Source organism: Tamandua tetradactyla, chromosome 3 (genome assembly GCF_023851605.1).
Source record: "Tamandua tetradactyla isolate mTamTet1 chromosome 3, mTamTet1.pri, whole genome shotgun sequence".
NCBI classification, from domain to species: Eukaryota; Metazoa; Chordata; class Mammalia; order Pilosa; family Myrmecophagidae; genus Tamandua; species Tamandua tetradactyla.
Window position 1 is genome coordinate 96,745,040 of NC_135329.1, and position 20,816 is coordinate 96,765,855.

The 20,816-nt window shown below is 37.5% G+C and overlaps 1 protein-coding gene across 4 annotated transcripts in view; it reads left to right on the forward strand.

Annotated features, from left to right (window-relative positions):
- EPB41L5 (erythrocyte membrane protein band 4.1 like 5) overlaps nt 1-20,816 on the forward strand; it is a 235,550-nt gene that overhangs the window by 70,270 nt on the left and 144,464 nt on the right. For all 4 annotated transcript variants that reach the window (XM_077153578.1, XM_077153576.1, XM_077153577.1 and 1 more), the window contains exons 8-11: nt 521-641; nt 775-862; nt 1,832-1,920; nt 4,017-4,086. In XM_077153578.1, coding sequence (XP_077009693.1) covers nt 521-641; nt 775-862; nt 1,832-1,920; nt 4,017-4,086 — 368 coding nt within the window. The remainder of the gene's footprint in view (nt 1-520; nt 642-774; nt 863-1,831; nt 1,921-4,016; nt 4,087-20,816) is intronic.

The window sequence follows — 20,816 nt, forward strand, 5'->3', positions numbered from 1 at the left end:
TTATTAGCATTTTCTCAAACTTTCCAGTTCATGTTTTTCACAGTTCTTAAAAAATAATTAACTGGAATCTATGTGAAGCATCTAACTGATATGTGTAGAACATGATACCATATATCTTTGTAAGATAAAGTTCCTGTCCCCCTAGAATTTAAAATTATTAATCTTAATGAAATATGCTTAAATGTGTTAAAATTTTTCATTTATTCATTATAAGATGCAAAGTTTCTTTTCTCTGTGGAAGTCAACAGAGAGCTTTTCAAAAGCTAAGCACTTATATAAGGTATTAACAAATTAAGAAAAAGACATTTAATTTAAAACATACCACCAACAATAAATATGTGGATTGTGTGTACACCGATAAGTCTAAGCTAGATTTATTTTGGGAAATGATCTGAGTTTTAAGAATTCCTGTTAATTTAAGAAGGAATCTTTTTAGCAGAAGCGTTTAGAGGAAGGATTTAGCAGGAAACAAACTTGTTAGTACTAATAAAGTATAACTTTATGAAACTTAAATTTGTAGCTGAACTTGGTGACTATGATCTTGCTGAGCACACTCCTGAACTTGTATCTGAGTTCAGATTTGTGCCTACTCAGACTGAAGAGATGGAGCTGGCTATTTTTGAGAAATGGAAAGAATACAGGTACTTGGCATTTGATCACACTTTCTTTAAATCACCATAGTAGTTAACTTCATATTTCTTTTCTTCTGCTCTTGTTCTTGATATGGAATTAAAATTATCATTTTAAAAATTACTGTTGTTTTTTAAATTTTAGAGGTCAGACACCAGCACAAGCTGAAACCAATTATCTGAATAATGCCAAATGGCTAGAAATGTATGGGGTTGATATGCATGTGGTTAAGGTAGGCATTGTGTCATAATGCTTTTTCTTTATTCATCCTTTGATACTCAAAGTAGCTATGGAATTTTTTAGTATGGGAGAGAGCAAGACGTTTACATAGCTATTACTTTGGATGAAAGATTGAGATTCTTTTGTAGAATACTGAATGACTAGAATCCTAAAGAAAGGTATGCCAGGGTTTTTCAGCTGTGAAAAATTGTTTTTTTTTCTTATTTGTATACCACTTTTTAATATTTTTGCTTCGTATTAATATTAATTTATATCACTTAAGCTTTACTCCATCTCTTCTAAAATAGCTTAAGAAAAAAAATTTTTTAAATAACAGTTCAATTTTGTTCATGCATATTTATTGAATCTCATGAGATGGTTATATAATTATTCCTTTTAAATATAGTGATTGCATTGATTTATTTTCTAATGCTAAGCCAACCTCGCATTCATGGAATCTTTTTTTTTTTTTTTTTTTTTTTTTTTATGGGCAGGCACCGGGAATCGAACCTGCATCCTCTGGCATGGCAGGCAAGCATTCTTGCCTGCTGAGCCACCATGGCCAGCCCGAAAAGTTGAAAATTTATGACTTGAGAAGACTTTGATAAATCATGCTGTAGTGATTTGATCGTTTCTAGTTAATTAAGCTACATTTTCCCAGAAAGGCAATCTTTTCAAAATTTGTATTCTAAGTGGTATAAGAAGGATTTGGGAAGAGTTTCTTTGTAGTCTAACTGCCCACTTTCAGTGAAGATGTAATTTAAAACTATAATGTTTCAGTGACTAAAAGTAAAAACGTATGCACATATTTTCCTGTGAAAGTTATTTTGGTTACTATAATACTTGAAAATAACCTTCATAGTAATATTAGCCTGTATAAAATTAATATTATTCTGTGTCAAAATAAAATTAAACAGTTGTGTAAAAATGTGAACCTTGTTTTATGCAATAAAGGTAACAAATTTTGTTCTCCCTAAACTAGGCTAGAGATGGAAATGACTATAGCTTGGGACTGACTCCAACAGGAGTCCTTGTTTTTGAAGGAGAGACCAAAATTGGCTTATTTTTTTGGTAAGCAGAGTTAATATCAAAGATACTTATTGTTTTTTTTTTAAGAGTAAAACCATTTATGTCAAGATAGTACATAAAATAGAGTTTAGCAATAAAGATTTCTGAAAAGCTTATAAATGAAAAACAACTGTCTCTTGCCTGTACCCCTGCCATCTTTATTCCCATTCTTCACAGGCAGTTTTAAAACTCTACTAACTTTATCTTCCAGTAGTTTCAGGATATGCTCAAATACATGTTGTTATATATATAGTAAATGTTCACCTGGCATTCACTCACTGTGTGTGGTTGTGTCACTATTTTTAGTTTTTCTCCTGGATACTTTTTACCATTAATAATATACTTATATTTTGTTCTACAGACAGTCTCTTTATTCCTTATTGAATAAGAGGAAAATATTAACACCTTTCCCTTTAAATTATTGCTCCTCTGTGTCCTGACTTCTATCATCCATACTTTTAAATTATATTTTCATTTTATTTTTATATCAAGCTTAGATTTTATTTGTATTTTGTAACCATAATTACATCCTTTAGGTTTTGGTTCGTTCTAAAAGGGAAAAATCAGTAAACAGTGTTTATATTATTATCTGTGTCAGAATTGGTACAAAGATTAGAAGTGTAGTGGGATTACATTTCCTTTCTTCTATAACTTTTTATTTTTCCTAGAGTTCTTGGCTCCTCCCACCCCATGTACCCCATACATCCCTCTGAATCCCGTACCTTTGTCTTCTCCTTAAGTGAAAGGTTGTATTAAGTAGTTGTGTTCCAATTTGAACTGTTTGCTCTCCAGGCTGATATACAGCTATACAGTTTTGAGCTTGGGACTTCCCTTTCTTAGTTTCTCAGCTAGCATCCTGTGTCTTTTTCCTCTTTTTTTTTTGCTTTTGTATTTCTGATAGTATGCTCAAGTAACTGCCTAAGAAAAGGGTGTAGGTGATAAACTGTTAGGATCTTTGGATGCATAAAATGGCTTTATTCTCTTAAGTTTACTTGATACTTGGACTGAGAATGGAATTTTAGGTTGAAAATTATTTCCCTCAAAAATGTGAAGATAGTATTTCATTTTAGTTTTGCATCTAGTGCACCTACTGTGACTCTGTGAAAGGCTTTCAGTTGTCCCTTAATGGGTGAGGAAGCTGGGATATTAATTCCTTGGTACTTCAGATTGCCCTGTGGCAGATGGAACTTGCTTCAAGACCAGAGAATGCCCTCAGGAAGAAAGCGAGCGTCTTTTGTGCCACCTCATAAGGATGTTGTGATGATTGAATTAGTACCTGTAAAGCACTTTTAGGAGCACCTGGCACTCAGTAGGCATTATATATTTGCTACACAAGTGCTAGCTAGCTCTTCCTTGCCTTCTCCTTCTGTTTATATATTGTTTATTTTATTACAGCTCTTATAAACATGTATTTTATAGTTATACTGTATGTGTTGTCTTTTTTAACTACTCAGTGGGAGTTAGAGTCACATTGTTTTAACAGGCGGAGTTCATAGAAGTACAGAGTTTAGATGTGGTAGATGGTTTAGGATTTCAGTAGAGTGGGGAGATAGAGTTGTCTCTAGAAAATTGACTATAAAGTGAGTTTTTCTTTAAACTTTATTAAAATTAAAGATGCTTTTCCTTAAACCAAAATTATTGTAGAAAATAGTGTTGCAGGCTCTAATCTATGTATTGGTTTTCCTTTATGCTTTTTTTTTTTTAATTTCTGTGGTCTTTCCTGTATCTAGTCCCTGTACTGCCTCTAACACTGAAACAACTTTACCTAGGCCTAGAGAATATTCTGCACCATAGTTAGGACCTCTGAAATATATATGGATTTAATTTTTCCTTTTCCTTTAACATTTTTAGTGTCTGACATGTGTGCAGCACCAATTTTGCGGGAGATATTGCTTTTGAACTTTATATATTTTTCCATTATCCCAATTATATTTTATATTGAAACCTCTTTTAATGAACAAAAAGATTACTTTTATGCTCTTGTCAGTTTTCAGTTCTGAAATTACATAATTAAGTGTGCTTGAAGTAAAACCAAAAGAAAATTTTCAATTTAAAGTACATTTATTTGTAATCTGGCTATTAATCCTATATTATTATAGGCCCAAGATAACCAGGTTGGACTTTAAGAAGAATAAATTAACCCTGGTGGTTGTAGAAGATGATGATCAGGTAAGACTTATATTACATGACTTATTTAACAGTGGCTGTACTATGTGATAACTTTTGTCTCTAAAAGAGGGGAATGTACTTCATTGTTTTATAGAATCAGAGAACAGAGACTTAGTAGAGCTTTAATTGAATTAAATAATTCCCTGTCTCATATTACATTATCCTAAATATACAGATTTTTGCATTTAAGGTTAAAATTAATGTGAAAAGCTTTTTGTTTTGTCATTGATATATATCTGAGATGTACATTATGTTTAAAACTGATCAGAAAGATTAATCAAGAAATCGGTCTAATACTTTTCCTTAAGGAAGCTTTCTAAACTGAGGATTAACGTTTTTGTTTGTTTTTTTTTTTTAATTTCAAATCCAGTTCCTAATTGATACATCTCAAATATATGATGCATCTCAAATGTATTCATGCATCTCAGATGCATTATGCTAAGTGGAAGAAGCCAGACTCAAAAGATTACATACTTTATGATTTCATTTATGATATTTAGGAAAAGGCAAAATCACAGGAGAATAGTCCAGTGATTGCTAGGGATTATGGTATGGAAGAAGCATGATTATAAAGGGCTGGCGGCATGATGGGACTCTTTGGAGTGAGGATCTGTCCTATATCCTGATTTTGGTTCTGGTGGTTATACCACACTATGCCTTTGTCAAAACTCACAGAATTGTTCATCCAAAGTAAATTGTAGTGAATGGAAATTAATTTAAAAACATTTTAGGCTGGCGCTGGACGCTTCCAGGAAGCAGGTTCTGTTGGGTGAGCTGTTCCGGGAGCGCCGGGCCATTGTGGTCCTCGTGCGGTGAAAATGTGCAGTTGTAAATAAATGTGCATACCTTGTCCTCATGACAGCCAGGTACCTGTAGTTTCCTTCAGGCACATGTATAAGTTTATCTCCAGGCTTTCTCAGTCCAATGGTGCCATTTCCTGGCTCTTCCCCGGGAGTCCTGTTCCACATTGCCAGGAATATTTACACCCCAGGGAGTCATGTCCCACACAGGGGTGAGGGCAGTGAGTTCATCCAATTGAGCTTTGTGTGAAGGGATTGGGCAGCGTTTCTGAATCTAAGATCTGTGTCCAACAGAAGATGTCAACTGGAATGTAAAAGAAGGAAGGAAATGTCACCCTTATAGTGACTGGACAGTCATCCTGCCATTATATTAAGCCTGTCTGCAAACTGACTGGATATTCTCAAGAAATCTATGTTGATCTTGAGAGAGGAATTTATAAAAGATTGTGAATGAAAAGAGGTGAAGAAATTGACTCCTCAGAACAGCTACTAGGGGAGTAGAAACGATACAGGACAGCTCCCGGAGCCACGACAGAGATCAAGAAGACAGTGTACCCCATTCTGGAACGGCTGACTGGCTGGGAGAACCCGCTCTGGTGAGATCGCCGAGGGGCGCGGGTTTCTCCAGGCCGGGGCGGCAGGCGGCCGGAGTCCCTCCCTCCCTACTTCCCGGGCTGGCTGGGAGAATTGGACAGGCGGTCCCCTCAAGCCGCAGCGGCTGGCGCCCCCCCCCCTCCCCCGCGCGTGGCCCCCCGGACCAGCTGGGAGAATTGGATCGGAGATCCCCAGGCCCGGAGAACGGTGACCAGGGTCCCTTCCAAACACGTGGCTTCCCAGTCCGGCTGGGAACGGTGCACTCCCCCGGGCCGCGGTGGCTGGCGCCCTCCTGCCACGCTTGGCACCCCGGGCCGGCTAGGAGATTCGGACGGGCGCTCTCGCGGGCTGCGGCGGCTGGCGACCCTCCCCGCGTTCAGATCCCCGGGCCGGCTGGGAGATTCAGATTGGCACTCTTCCAAGCCGCTTCGGCTGGCGAACCTCCCCCACGGCGCGAGTTTTCCAAAGTTAAAGGACCCACAGCACCTTTTACTGGTGGGACCCGCAGACAAACAAGTACCACGAGCGCCACCTACTGGGCAGGATAAGAAAAACAGAACCCAGAGATTTCACAGAAAAATCTTTCAACCTGTGGGGTCCAACACCCAGGGAAATCTGACTAAATGCCCAGACGCCAGCAGAAGATAACGGATCACGCTCAGAAAATTGAAAATATGGCCCAGTCAAAGGAACAAACCAATAGTTCAAATGAGATGCAGGAGCTGAGACAACTAATGCTGAATATACGAACAGAAATGGAAAACCTCTTCAAAAACGAAATCGATAAATTGAGGGAGGACATGAAGAAGACATGGACTGAACAAAAAGAAGAAATAGAAAAACTGAAAAAACAAATCACAGAACTTATGGAAGTGAAGGACAAAGTAGAAAAGATGGAAAAAACAATGGATACCTACAATGATAGATTTAAAGAGACAGAAGATAGAATTAGTGATTTGGAGGATGGAACATCTGAATTCCAAAAAGAAACAGAAACTATCAGGAAAAGAATGGAAAAATTTGAACGAGGGATCAGGGAACTGAAGGACAATATGAAGCGCACAAATATACATGTTGTGGGTGTCCCAGAAGGAGAAGAGAAGGGAAAAGGAGGAGAAAAACTAATGGAAGAAATTATCACTGAAAATTTCCCAACTCTTATGAAAGACCTAAAATTACAGATCCAAGAAGTGCAGCACACCCCAAAGAGAATAGACCGAAATAGGCATTCTCCAAGACACTAGTTAGAATGTCAGAGGTCAAAGAGAAAGAGAGGATCTTGAAAGCAGCAAGAGAAAAACAATCCATCACATACAAGGGAAACCCAATAAGACTATGTGTAGATTTCTCAGCAGAAACCATGGAAGCTAGAAGACAGTGGGATGATATATTTAAATTACTAAAAGAGAAAAACTGCCAACCAAGACTTCTATATCCAGCAAAATTGTCCTTCAAAAATGGGGAGAAATTTCTCAGACAAAAAGTCACTGAGAGAATTTGTGACCGAGAGACCAGCTCTGCAAGAAATACTAAAGGGAGCACTAGAGTCAGATATGAAAAGACAGAAGAGAGAGGTATGGAGAAGAGCGTAGAAAGAAGGAAAATCAGATATGATGTACATAATACAAAAGGCAAAATGGTAGAGGAAAATATTATCCAAACAGTAATAACACTAAATATTAGTGGACTGAATTCCCCAATCAAAAGACATAGACTGGCAGAATGGATTAAAAAACAGGATCCTTCTATATGCTGTCTACAGGAAACACATCTTAGACCCAAAGATAAACATAGGTTGAAAGTGAAAGGTTGGGAAAAGATATTTCATGCAAATAACAACCAGAAAAGAGCAGGAGTGGCTATACTAATATCCAACAAATTAGACTTCAAATGTAAAACAGTTAAAAGAGACAAAGAAGGATACTATGTACTAATAAAAGGAACAATTAAACAAGAAGACATAGCAATCATAAATATTTATGCACCGAACCGGAATGCCCCTAAATACGTGAGGAATACACTGCAAACACTGAAAAGGGAAATAAACTCATATACCATAATAGTTGGAGACTTCAATTCACCACTCTCATCAATGGACAGAACATCTTGACAGAGGATCAATAAAGAAATAGAGAATCTGAATATTACTATAAATGAGCTAGACTTAACAGACATTTATAGGACATTACATCCCACAACAGCAGGATACACCTTTTTCTCAAGTGCTCATGGATCATTCTCAAAGATAGACCATATGCTGGGTCACAAAGCAAGTCTCAACAAATTTAAAAAAATTGAAATCATACACAACACTTTCTCGGATCATAAAGGAATGACGTTGGAAATCAATAATAGGCGGAGTGCCAGAAAATTCACAAATACGTGGAGGCTCAACAACACACTCTTAAACAACGAGTGGGTCAAGGAAGAAATTGCAAGAGAAATTAGTAAATACCTCGAGGCGAATGAAAATGAAAACACAGCATATCAAAACTTATGGGACGCAGCAAAGGCAGTGCTAAGAGGGAAATTTATTGCCCTAAATGCCTATATGAGAAAAGAAGAAAATGCAAAAATGCAGGAATTAACTGTCCACTTGGAAGAACTGGAGAAAGAACAGCAAACTAATCCCAAAGCAAGCAAAAGGAAAGAAATAACAAAGATTAGAGCAGAAATAAATGAAATTGAAAGCATGAAAACAATAGAGAAAATCAATAAGACCAGAAGTTGGTTCTATGAGAAAATCAATAAGATTGATGGGTCCTTAGCAAGTTTGACAAAAAGAAGAAGAGAGAGGATGCAAATAAATAAGATCAGAAATGGAAGAGGAGACATAACTACTGACCTCACAGAAATAAAGGAGGTAATAACAGGATACTATGAACAACTTTACGCTAATAAATACAACAATTTAGATGAAATGGACGGGTTCCTGGAAAGGCATGAACAACCAGCTTTGACTCAAGAAGAAATAGATGACCTCAACAAACCAATCACAAGTAAAGAAATTGAATTAGTCATTCAAAAGCTTCCTAAAAAGAAAAGTCCAGGACCAGATGGCTTCACATGTGAATTCTACCAAACGTTCCAGAAAGAATTAGTACCAACTCTCCTCAAACTCTTCAAAAAAATCGAAGTGGAGGGAAAACTACCTAATTCCTTCTATGAAGCCAACATCACCTCCATCCATTTATTGATGGACTCCTGGGTTGTTTTCAATATTTGGGTATTTTGACTAATGTTGATAGCTATATTGGTGTACAAATATCTCTTTTTGAGTCCCTATTTTCATTTATGAGTATATGCTTAGGAGTGAAATTGCTGGGTTGTATGATAATTCTATGTTTAACTTTCTGAGGAACTGCTAGACTGTTTTCCACAACAGCTACACCATTTTACATTCCCACAACAATGTATAAACATTCCAATTTCTCCTCATCCTTTCCAACACTTGTTATTTTCCATTTATTAAATTGTAACTGAAGTATTTGTGAAGTAGAATATCATTGCGGCTTTGATTTGCATTTCCCTAATGGCTAATGGTGTTGAATATCTTTTCATGTAAGAATGGAATATTATTGTTTTAGATTTTATCTTCTTTTAATAGTAGTTATATTATTTGGTCATATTTGTTTATTCTTGAATTTGTTCTTGGTGGGCATATTCTGTTCCTGTTTTTTTCTCCTGGACCCAGAAAAGTGCTAGAAGAAAATGTCAGTGTATATTCTACCATAAGTATTAGTAAATAAAAAGCTAGGATCAGGTAACTATTACCCTGTATCATAATGTTAGCTCTCTAATGATTTGTTACGGCTGTTATTGTTGATTTCTGTAGGTGTAATTAAGCATTATAGTAATTGGGTAAAAGAATAAGACTGTAGAAATATCTTTAAATAAAAGATTCCTGTATCTTTTATGTATTTAAAGAAAAAAAAAGTATAATTTTTTTTTCAAATTTTCAGATATTGGTTTTAGACGTGGGTTAGTTTTTCCTAATAAGTATACTTCTGAGAGTCGTTAAATTCATATATAAGCTGTATCTGAAAAAGTTCAGCAGCTTTTGGTTAATATTAGTAAAATAAGAGAAATAATGGAGTGTATCAGAAGTTTGGTTGTGTCAGATTGCTTCTTTTTAATACTGAACACTACTATAAAGTTTTCTTTGCAATCCATGTATCTTAGTGTTCTGTTTTCACTCTAAAGTTCTCATGGATTCAATAGATACCTGAGTCCTTATGTGCCTGGTACTGTGCTAAGCTTTTTAGATACTAGATGTATAAATGTTCCATGCTGTCAAAGAAATCTTATTGTGGTGGAGAGTTCAAGAAGTTAGTAAGGCATATCAATAATGTAGTCTGTGGTATTAGGTCTGTAAAGGTAGTTCAGAGCATAATTTAGAATACTGAGGTGCAGTCATGCCCTAAAATGCTGTGCAGCTAATAAAAATAGTTATATGCAAAGAACTTCATGATATAGTTAATGGTATTGGTTTGGTAGGTGCAATTTTAAATTTGTAGTTTGCTTATGTTTAGGAATTTATTGGTGTAGTAGTGTTTTAATATGATGAGATCTAAATATTTGCATAGAGGAAAGTTTTTTGTACTGGTGGTTACATTGTATAGGGTGATATCAGCTTTGGATGAATTTGTTTTTTAAAAAAATTTTTCCTTGTTTTTTTTTAACATGAAATTTAAAATTATATATTTGATAAATTCTCTGTTTTATATTTAAGCATTTCATCAACTGCAAAAGTGAGGAAATATATCATAACTTTCCAAACCCCAACCGAAACCAGTCCAGTCAATCCTAAAGAACACCTAGGGCAATGTATAAGATTCTACAAAGATTTCATGCACTTGGGTAATTTTCCAGAAACCAGCCTCCAGATGGGTTCCTGGACCAGATAAGCCCTGAAACCTCGAGGTGCCAGCCTCTGTAGAATATCAGCTACTTCCATCTCCCTACTCCATGTTATTGACAGCCCCTTCCAACATGAAAGAGTTGGAATGGCCATAGCCTAACTACCCCTAAAGAATGGGATAGAAAGATCAAAGGTGATGATGGAGTTATACAGAGAAGGTAGGGTTTAACAAACGAGTATGATTGCTGAATCATTGTGTTGATATTTCGTTTGGTCACCAGTATCTTAGAGCAGATAGTAGTAAAAACCTAAAATTATGAAATTGTAACCCATCCAAACTCTGAAGTCTGTTCTACTACTAATTGTTGTGCTATGCTTTGAAATTTGTTTTTTTAATATATATCTTATTTTTCACAAAAAAGAAAAAGTCAACTGTAATGATAAAAAATACATATTCCTTCTAGCTTCCTATATTCTAGAGCAGCTAGTAGGAAAAATCTGAGAGGATGGTATGGTGGCCCATGACAAATGCTGGGATCTGTCCTGTAACTACTTGTTGAAGAGTGCTCTGAAAATTACTGCTTTTTCTTTCTTTGCTTTGTATATATGTTACATTATACAATAAAAAAGATTAAAAAAAAAAAAAGCCAGGGTTGGGAGGAAAGTGAAGAAGAAAATTCATGGGCCTAATGTGCTTCTGAAAACAATGTTTATGGTTCATAAAAATATACAGTCAGCTGGTTTGAAGTGAACATCTTTCAAGAAAGTTCATGCATATACGAACATCGTTTAATCTCACAAAATACATTAGTTTTGTTGGGAATATCTCCACTATTAAAGGGTCTTCAGTTTACCAAAGAATTTAACACTAAACTATTTTAAAATTGTAATTACTTTTTTCCAGTCTTAAGAGGGGTTAAGACTCATGCTGAACCCTTACACAAATACTTCTTTTAGCACTAAGAGGGGATGTGTGATTTCTAGAGAAAAGGTGCTGAGTAGCAACCAAGAGGCATAAAATAGGAGATTCATTCCTTGTCTGTTGTTAACAGTTTTTTTCTTAAACACACTTATTCACACTGGTAAATATATTATAATAGTGAACATTTGGTTAAGAATCTTTTAAAGGACTCAGAAGAATCACTATAATTTTTTTCTTTTTTCTCTTTTGAAACATTGGAATTCTCTTTTGGAGAAATCTTGTAGTGACAGAAAGGAGTTTAAAAAATCCTTAAGTCTTTAACTTAGATAAATGTACTTGTCAGTGCAAAAGCAAGTTACTTTGAGGCTACCAGTTCGCTTTTCAGAGAATACGCAGCTGTTCCTAGAATGAGGGAAGAAAGTACAGACGGGCTGTAGCCTCATAGTTAAGTTTCCTCACCGATTCCATCTCTTTCTCTCTTCCCGGACATCCAACTGGCTGGATGTATATTTATTTGCATGGCTAAGTCAAATATTTCAACTTATATTTCCAAGGTTCTCGTAATAGCTGTTGCTTTAAGACAAATAAATAAGGCAAGTAATTAGAACTTAAAATACAGTTCTAATTTTATTTCTACTTTTGGTTATTAAAAATAAAACAAGAGGGACTTCCGGAGAAGATGGCGGCTTAGTAAGACGCGCGGATCTTAGTTTCTTCTCCAGGACAGCTACTAGGGGAGTAGAAACGATACCTAAAGCGCCCAAAGCCACAACAGAGATAAAAAAGACAGCGTACCCCATCCTGGAACAGCTGGCTGGCTGAGAGAAGCCGCTCGGGTGAGATCGCCGAGGCGCGTGGGCTTCACCAGGCGGGGCGGCAAGCGGCCGGAGTCACTCCCTTCCCCCTTCCCGGGCCGGCTGGGAGAATTGGAGAGGCGGTCCCCTGAAACCGCGGCGACTGGCGCCCACACCACGCGCGGCCCCCCGGACCAACTGAGAGAATTGGATCGGAAATCCCCAGGCTGCGGAGAACGGTGACGGGTGGGGGAGGCCCCTTCCAAACCCGTGACTCCCCGGGAACGTGCACTCTCCCGGGCGGGCCGCTGCCGCTGGCGCCCTCCCGCCACGCTTGTCGCCCAGGCGACTAGGAAATTCGGACGGGCGCTTTCCCGGGCTGCGGCGGCCAGCAACCCTCCCTGCGTTCGGACCCCGGGCCGGCTCGAACTCTTCCAAGCCGCTTCGGCTAGCGAACCTCCCGGACGGCGAGAGTTTTCCAAAGTTAAAGGTCCCACAGCACCTTTTACTGGTGGGACCAGCAGACAAATGTCTGCCACGAGCGCCACCTACTGGGCAGGATAAGAAAAACAGAACCCAGAGACTTCACAGAAAAATCTTCCAAACTTTTGGATCCAGTACCCAGGGAAATCTGTCTAAATGCGCAGACGCCAACAGAAGATAACAGATCACGCTCAAATAATTGAAAATATGGCCCAGTCAAAGGAACAAACCAATAGTTCAAATGAGATACAGGAGCTGAGACAACTAATGCTGAATATACGAACAGAAATGGAAAACCTCTTCAAAAATGAAATCGATAAATTGAGGGAGGACATGAAGAAGACATGGGCTGAACATAAAGAAGAAATAGAAAAACTGAAAAAACAAATCACAGAACTTATGGAAGTGAAGGACAAAGTAGAAAAGATAGAAAAAACAATGGATACCTACAATGATAGATTCAAAGAGACAGAAGATAGAATTAGTGATTTGGAGGATGGAACATCTGAATTCCAAAAACAAACAGAAACTATCGGGAAAAGAATGGAAAAATTTGAACAGGGTATCAGGGAACTCAAGGACAATATGAAGCGCACAAATATACGTGTTGTGGGTGTCCCAGAAGGAGAAGAGAAGGGAAAAGGAGGAGAAAAACTAATGGAAGAAATTTTCACTGAAAATTTCCCAACTCTTATGAAAGACCTAAATTTACAGATCCAAGAAGTGCAGCGCACCCCAAAGAGATTAGACCCAAATAGGCGTTCTCCAAGACACTTACTAGTTAGAATGTCAGAGGTCAAAGAGAAAGAGAGGATCTTGAAAGCAGTAAGAGAAAAACAATCCATCACATACAAGGGAAACCCAATAAGACTATGTGTAGATTTCTCAGCAGAAACCATGGAAGCTAGAAGACAATGGGATGATATATTTAAATTACTAAAAGAGAAAAACTGCCAACCAAGACTCCTATATCCAGCAAAATTGTCCTTCAAAAATGAGGGAGAAATTAAAACATTCTCAGACATAAAGTCACTGAGAGAATTTGTGACCAAGAGACCAGCTCTGCAAGAAATACTAAAGGGAGCACTAGAGTCAGAACCGAAAAGACAGAAGAGAGAGGTATGGAGAAGAGTGTAAAAATAAAACAAAACATGCAAAGTCCCAGGGTTTTCCCAAACCAATCAACCGTTCTTTGGCAATATTCAGTGATTATTATGACTGCCATGCTGATTAACATGCCTTATAAAAAGTCTAAGTGGAGACTTCCTGGAAGATGGCGGCTTAGTAAGACGCGCGGATCTTAGTTTCTTCTCCAGGACACCTACTAGGGAAGTAGAAACGATACAGAAAGCGCCCAAAGCCACAACAGAGATAAAAAAGACAGCGTACCCCATCCTGGAACGGCTGGCTGGCTAAGAGAAGCAGCTCGGGTGAGATCGCCGAGGCGCGCGGGCCTTACCGGGCGGGGTGGCAAGCGGCCGGAGTTACTCCCTTCCCCCTTCCCGGGCTGGCTGGGAGAATTGGAGAGGCGGTCCCCTGAAACAAAGACGGCTGGCGCCCACACCACGCGCAGCCCCCGGACCAACTGAGAGAATTGGATCGGAAACCCCCAGGCCGCGGAGAACGGTGACGGGTGGGGGAGGCCCCTTCCAAACCCGTGACTTCCGGGGAACGTGCACTCTCTCGGGCGGGCCGCTGCCGCTGGCGCCCTCCCGCCACGCTTGTTGCCCAGGGCCGACTAGGAAATTCGGACGGGCTCTTTCCCTGGCTGCGGCGACCAGCAACCCTCCCTGCGTTCGGACCCCGGGCCGGCTCAAGCCGCTTCGGCTAGCGAACCCCCAGGACGGCGAGAGTTTTCCAAAGTTTAAGGTCCCACAGCACCTTTTACTGGTGGGACCCGCAGACAAACGTGTGCCACGAGCGCCACCTACTGGGCAGGATAAGAAAAACAGAACCCAGAGATTTCACAGAAAAATATTACAACCTTGCTGGGTCCAACACCAAGAGAAATCTGAATAAATGCCCAGACGCCAGCAGCAGAAGATAACTGTCCACGCTCAAAAGATTGAGAATATGGCTCAGTCAAAGGAACAAACCAATAGCTCAAATGAGACACAAGAGCTGAGACAACTAATGCTGAATATACGAACAGAAATGGAAAACCTCTTCAAAAATGAAATCGATAAATTGAGGGAGGACATGAAGAGGACATGGGCTGAACATAAAGAAGAAATAGAAAAACTGAAAAAACAAATCGCAGAACTTATGGAAGTGAAGGATAAAGTAGCAAACATAGAAAAAATAATGGATAGCTACAATGAGAGATTTAAAGAGACAGAAGATAGAATTAGTGATTTGGAGGATGGAACATCTGAATTCCAAAAAGAAACAGAAACTATAGGGAAAAGAATGGAAAAATTTGAACAGGGTATCAGGGAACTCAAGGACAATATGAACCGCACAAATATGCGTGTTGTGGGTGTCCCAGAAGGAGAAGAGAAGGGAAAAGGAGGAGAAAAACTAATGGAAGAAATTATCACTGAAAATTTCCCAACTCTTATGAAAGACCTAAAATTACAGATCCAAGAAGTGCAGCGCACCCCAAAGAGATTAGACCCAAATAGGCGTTCTCCAAGACACTTACTAGTTAGAATGTCAGAGGTCAAAGAGAAAGAGAAGATCTTGAAAGCAGCAAGAGAAAAACAATCCATTACATACAAGGGAAACCCAATAAGACTTTGTGTAGATTTCTCAGCAGAAACCATGGAAGCTAGAAGACAGTGGGATGATATATTTAAAATACTAAAAGAGAAAAACTGCCAACCAAGACTCCTATATCCAGCAAAATTATCCTTCAAAAATGAGGGAGAAATTAAAACATTCTCAGACAAAAAGTCACTGAAAGAATTTGTGACCAAGAGACCAGCTCTGCAAGAAATACTAAAGGGAGCACTAGAGTCAGATACAAAAAGACAGAAGAGAGAGATATGGAAAAGAGTGTAGAAAGAAGGAAAATCAGATATGATATATATAATACAAAAGGCAAAATGTTAGAGGAAAATATTATCCAAACAGTAATAACACTAAATGTCAATGGACTGAATTCCCCAATCAAAAGACATAGATTGGCAGAATGGATTAAAAAACAGGATCCTTCTATATGCTGTCTACAGGAAACACATCTTAGACCCAAAGATAAACATAGGTTGAAAGTGAAAGGTTGGGAAAAGATATTTCATGCAAATAACAACCAGAAAAGAGCAGGAGTGGCTATACTAATATCCAACAAATTAGACTTCAAATGTAAAACAGTTAAAAGAGACAAAGAAGGACACTATATACTAATAAAAGGAACAATTAAACAAGAAGACATAACAATCATAAATATTTACGCACCGAATCAGAATGCCCCAAAATACGTGAGGAATATACTGCAAACACTGAAAAGGGAAATAGACTCATATACCATAATAGTTGGAGACTTCAACTCACCACTCTCATCAAGGGACAGAACATCTAGACAGAGGATCAACAAAGAAATAGAGAATCTGAATATTACTATAAATGAACTAGACTTAATAGACATTTATAGGAAATTACATCCCACAACAGCAGGATACACCTTTTTCTCAAGTGCTCATGGATCATTCTCAAAGATAGACCATATGCTGGGTCACAAAGCAAGTCTTAACAAATTTAAAAAGATTGAAATCTTACACAACACTTTCTCGGACCATAAAGGAATGATGTTGGAAATCAATAATAGGCAGAGTGCCAGAAAATTCACAAATACGTGGAGGCTCAACAACACACTCCTAAACAACGAGTGGGTCAAAGAAGAAATTGCAAGAGAAATTAGCAAATACCTCGAGGCGAATGAAAATGAAAACACAACATATCAAAACTTATGGGACGCAGCAAAGGCAGTGCTAAGAGGGAAATTTATTGCTCTAAATGCCTATATCAGAAAAGAAGAAAAGGCAAAAATTCAGGAATTAACTATCCATTTGGAAGAACTGGAGAAAGAACAGCAAGCTAACCCCAAAGCAAGCAAAAGGAAAGAAATAACAAAGATTAGAGCACAAATAAATGAAATTGAAAACATGAAAACAATAGAGAAAATCAATAAGGCCAGAAGTTGGTTCTATGAGAAAATCAATAAGATTGATGGGCCCTTAGCAAGATTGACAAAAAGAAGAAGAGAGAGGATGCAAATAAATAAGATCAGAAATGGAAGAGGAGACATAACTACTGACCTCACAGAAATAAAGGAGGTAATAACAGGATACTATGAACAACTTTACGCTAATAAATACAACAATTTAGAGGAAATGGACGGGTTCCTGGAAAGACATGAACAACCAACTTTGACTCAAGAAGACATAGATGACCTCAACAAACCAATCACAAGTAAAGAAATTGAATCAGTCATTCAAAAGCTTCCTAAAAAGAAAACTCCAGGACCAGATGGCTTCACATGTGAATTCTACCAAACGTTCCAGAAAGAATTAGTACCAATTCTCCTCAAACTCTTCAAAAAAATCGACGTGGAGGGAAAACTACCTAATTCATTCTATGAAGCCAACATCACCCTCATACCAAAACCAGGCAAAGATATTACAAAAAAAGAAAACTACAGACCAATCTCTCTAATGAATACAGATGCAAAAATCCTCAATAAAATTCTAGCAAATCGTATCCAACAACACATTAAAAGAATTATACATCATGACCAAGTAGGATTCATCCCAGGTATGCAAGGATGGTTCAACATAAGAAAATCAATTAATGTAATACACCATATCAACAAATCAAAGCAGAAAAATCACATGATCATCTCAATTGATGCAGAGAAGGCATTCGACAAGATTCAACATCCTTTCCTGTTGAAAACACTTCAAAAGATAGGAATACAAGGAAACTTCCTTAAAATGATAGAGGGAATATATGAAAAACCCACAGCTAACATCATCCTCAATGGGGAAAAATTGAAAACTTTCCCCCTAAGATCAGGAACAAGACAAGGATGTCCACTATCACCACTATTATTCAACATTGTGTTGGAGGTTCTAGCCAGAGCAATTAGACAAGAAAAAGAAATACAAGGCATCAAAATTGGAAAGGAAGAAGTAAAACTATCACTGTTTGCAGACGATATGATACTATACGTCGAAAACCCGGAAAAATCCACAACAAAACTACTAGAGCTAATAAATGAGTACAGCAAAGTAGCAGGTTACAAGATCAACATTCAAAAATCTGTAGCATTTCTACACACTAGTAATGAACAAGCTGAGGGGGAAATCAAGAAACGAATCCCATTTACAATTGCAACTAAAAGAATAAAATACCTAGGAATAAATTTAACTAAAGAGACAAAAAACCTATATAAAGAAAACTACAAAAAAACTGCTAAAAGAAATCACAGAAGACCTAAATAGATGGAAGGGCATACCGTGTTCATGGATTGGAAGACTAAATATAGTTAAGATGTCAATCCTACCTAAATTGATTTACAGATTCAATGCAATACCAATCAAAATCCCAACAACTTATTTTTCAGAAATAGAAAAACCAATAAGCAAATTTATCTGGAAGGGCAGGGTGCCCCGAATTGCTAAAAACATCTTGAGGAAAAAAAACGAAGCTGGAGGTCTCGCGCTGCCTGACTTTAAGGCATATTATGAAGCCACAGTGGTCAAAACAGCATGGTATTGGCATAAAGATAGATATATCGACCAATGGAATCGAATAGAGTGCTCAGATATAGACCCTCTCATCTATGGACATTTGATCTTTGATAAGGCAGTCAAGCCAACTCACCTGGGACAGAGCAGTCTCTTCAATAAATGGTGCCTAGAGAACTGGATATCCATATGCAAAAGAATGAAAGAAGACCCATCTCTCACACCCTATGCAAAAGTTAACTCAAAATGGATCAAAGATCTAAACATTAGGTCTAAGACCATAAAACAGTTAGAGGAAAATGTTGGGAGATATCTTATGGATCTTACAACTGGAGGCGGTTTTATGGACCTTAAACCTAAAGCAAGAGCACTGAAGAAGGAAATAAATAAATGGGAACTCCTCAAAATTAAACACTTTTGTGCATCAAAGAACTTCATCAAGAAAGTAGAAAGACAGCCTTCACAATGGGAGACAATATTTGGAAATGATATATCAGATAAAGGTCTAGTATCCAGAATTTATAAAGAGATTGTTCATCTCAACAACAAAAAGACAGCCAACCCAATTACAAAATGGGAAAAAGACTTGAACAGACACCTCTCAGAAGAGGAAATACGGATGGCCAAGAGGCACATGAAGAGATGCTCAATGTCCCTGGCCATTAGAGAAATGCAAATCAAAACCACAATGAGATATCATCTCACACCCACCAGAATGGCCATTATCAACAAAACAGAAAATGACAAGTGCTGGAGAGGATGCGGAGAAAGAGGCACACTTATCCACTGTTGGTGGGAATGTCAAAGGGTGCAACCACTGTGGAAGGCAGTTTGGCGGTTCCTCAAAAAGCTGAATATAGAATTGCCATACGACCCAGCAATACCATTGCTAGGTATCTACTCAAAGGACTTAAGGGCAAAGACACAAACGGACATTTGCACACCAATGTTTATAGCAGCATTATTTACAATTACAAAGAGATGGAAACAGCCAAAATCTCCATCAACAGAAGAGTGGCTAAACAAACTGTGGTATATACATACGATGGAATATTATGCAGCTTTAAGACAAGATAAACTTATGAACCATGTAATAACATGGATGGACCTAGAGAATATTATGCTGAGTGAATCCAGCCAAAAACTAAAGGACAAATACTGTATGGTCCCACTGATGTGAACGGACATTCGAGAATAAACTTGAAATATGTCATTGGTAACAAAGTTCAGCAGGAGTTAGAAACAGGGTAAGACAATGGGTAATTGAAGCTGAAGGGATACAGACTGTGCAACAGGACTAGATACAAAAACTCAAAAATGGACAGCACAATAATACCTAATTGTAAAGTAATCATGTTAAAACACTGAATGAAGCTGCATCTGAGCTATAGGTTTTTGTTTTGTTTTGTGTTGTTTTGTTTTGATTTTACTATTATTACTTTTATTTTTTTCTCTATATTAACATTCTATATCTTTTTCGGTTATGTTGCTAGTTCTTCTAAACCAATGCAAATGTACTAAGAAATGATGATCATGCATCTATGTGATGATGTTAAGAATTAATGATTGCATGTGTAGAATGGTATGATCTCTAAATGTTGGGTTAATTTCTTTTTTTCCGTTAATTAAAAAAAAAAAAAAAAAGAGAAGGGATAATTGGAGATGAAGGGATACAGACTGTACAACGGGACTGGATATAAAAACTCAGAAATGAACAGCACAATACTACCCAATTGTAATGCAATTATGTTAAAACACTGAATGAAGCTGCATGTGAGGTATAGGCTTTTTGTTTTTGTTTTTTTTGTTTTTTTTCTTTCTATTATTGTTTTAATTCTTATTCTGTGGTCTTTTAATTTCTTTTTCTAAATCGATGCAAATGTACTAAGAAATGATGAATATGCAACTATGTGATGTTATTAAGAATTACTGATTGTACATGTAGATTGGAATGATTTCTAATTGTTTTGTTAATTCTTTTTTTAATTAATAAAAAAAAAAAACCGCCAAAAAAAAAAAAAATGAACCAAAAAAAAAAAAAAAAAAAAGTCTAAGTGGAAGGTAGAAATAGGAAAATAATTAGAAAAGTGTTACAGAGCCTGTAAGTCTTTTTTTTTTTTAAAGGCAAGTTGGTAGAAAATGTATTGAGTATATGTCCAGAGAGGGAGTATGTGGGCCCTTGTCCAGTATGATAGAGGCAAGAGGCCCCCAACATTGGGGCCATCTGCTTTTTTTATTTTTTAATGGAGAAATTTATGGGAAGCATATGTTAAAACAGGTACTAAAAAGAGAAACAGCAAGATCAACGACAGGAGACAAGTTAGCAGTGTTCAGGGAATACCAAAATTATATATAATCCATAGAGAATCATTTTGACATTGGCTGACTGTAACAAAATCCAGCCACAGACCCATCAAATATGCCAGGTCCTCTGTTGTCTTTTTTCTTTGGTAAGTCTTTTTAAAAACTCTATTTAAATAGAAGTATAAATGAGCAAGCAATTTTCCCCATAAGTGAAATTGCTATTTTTTCCATTTTAGCAAAGATAATTGTTACATGAAAACCTATAGGATGCAAATAGTAAGAGCA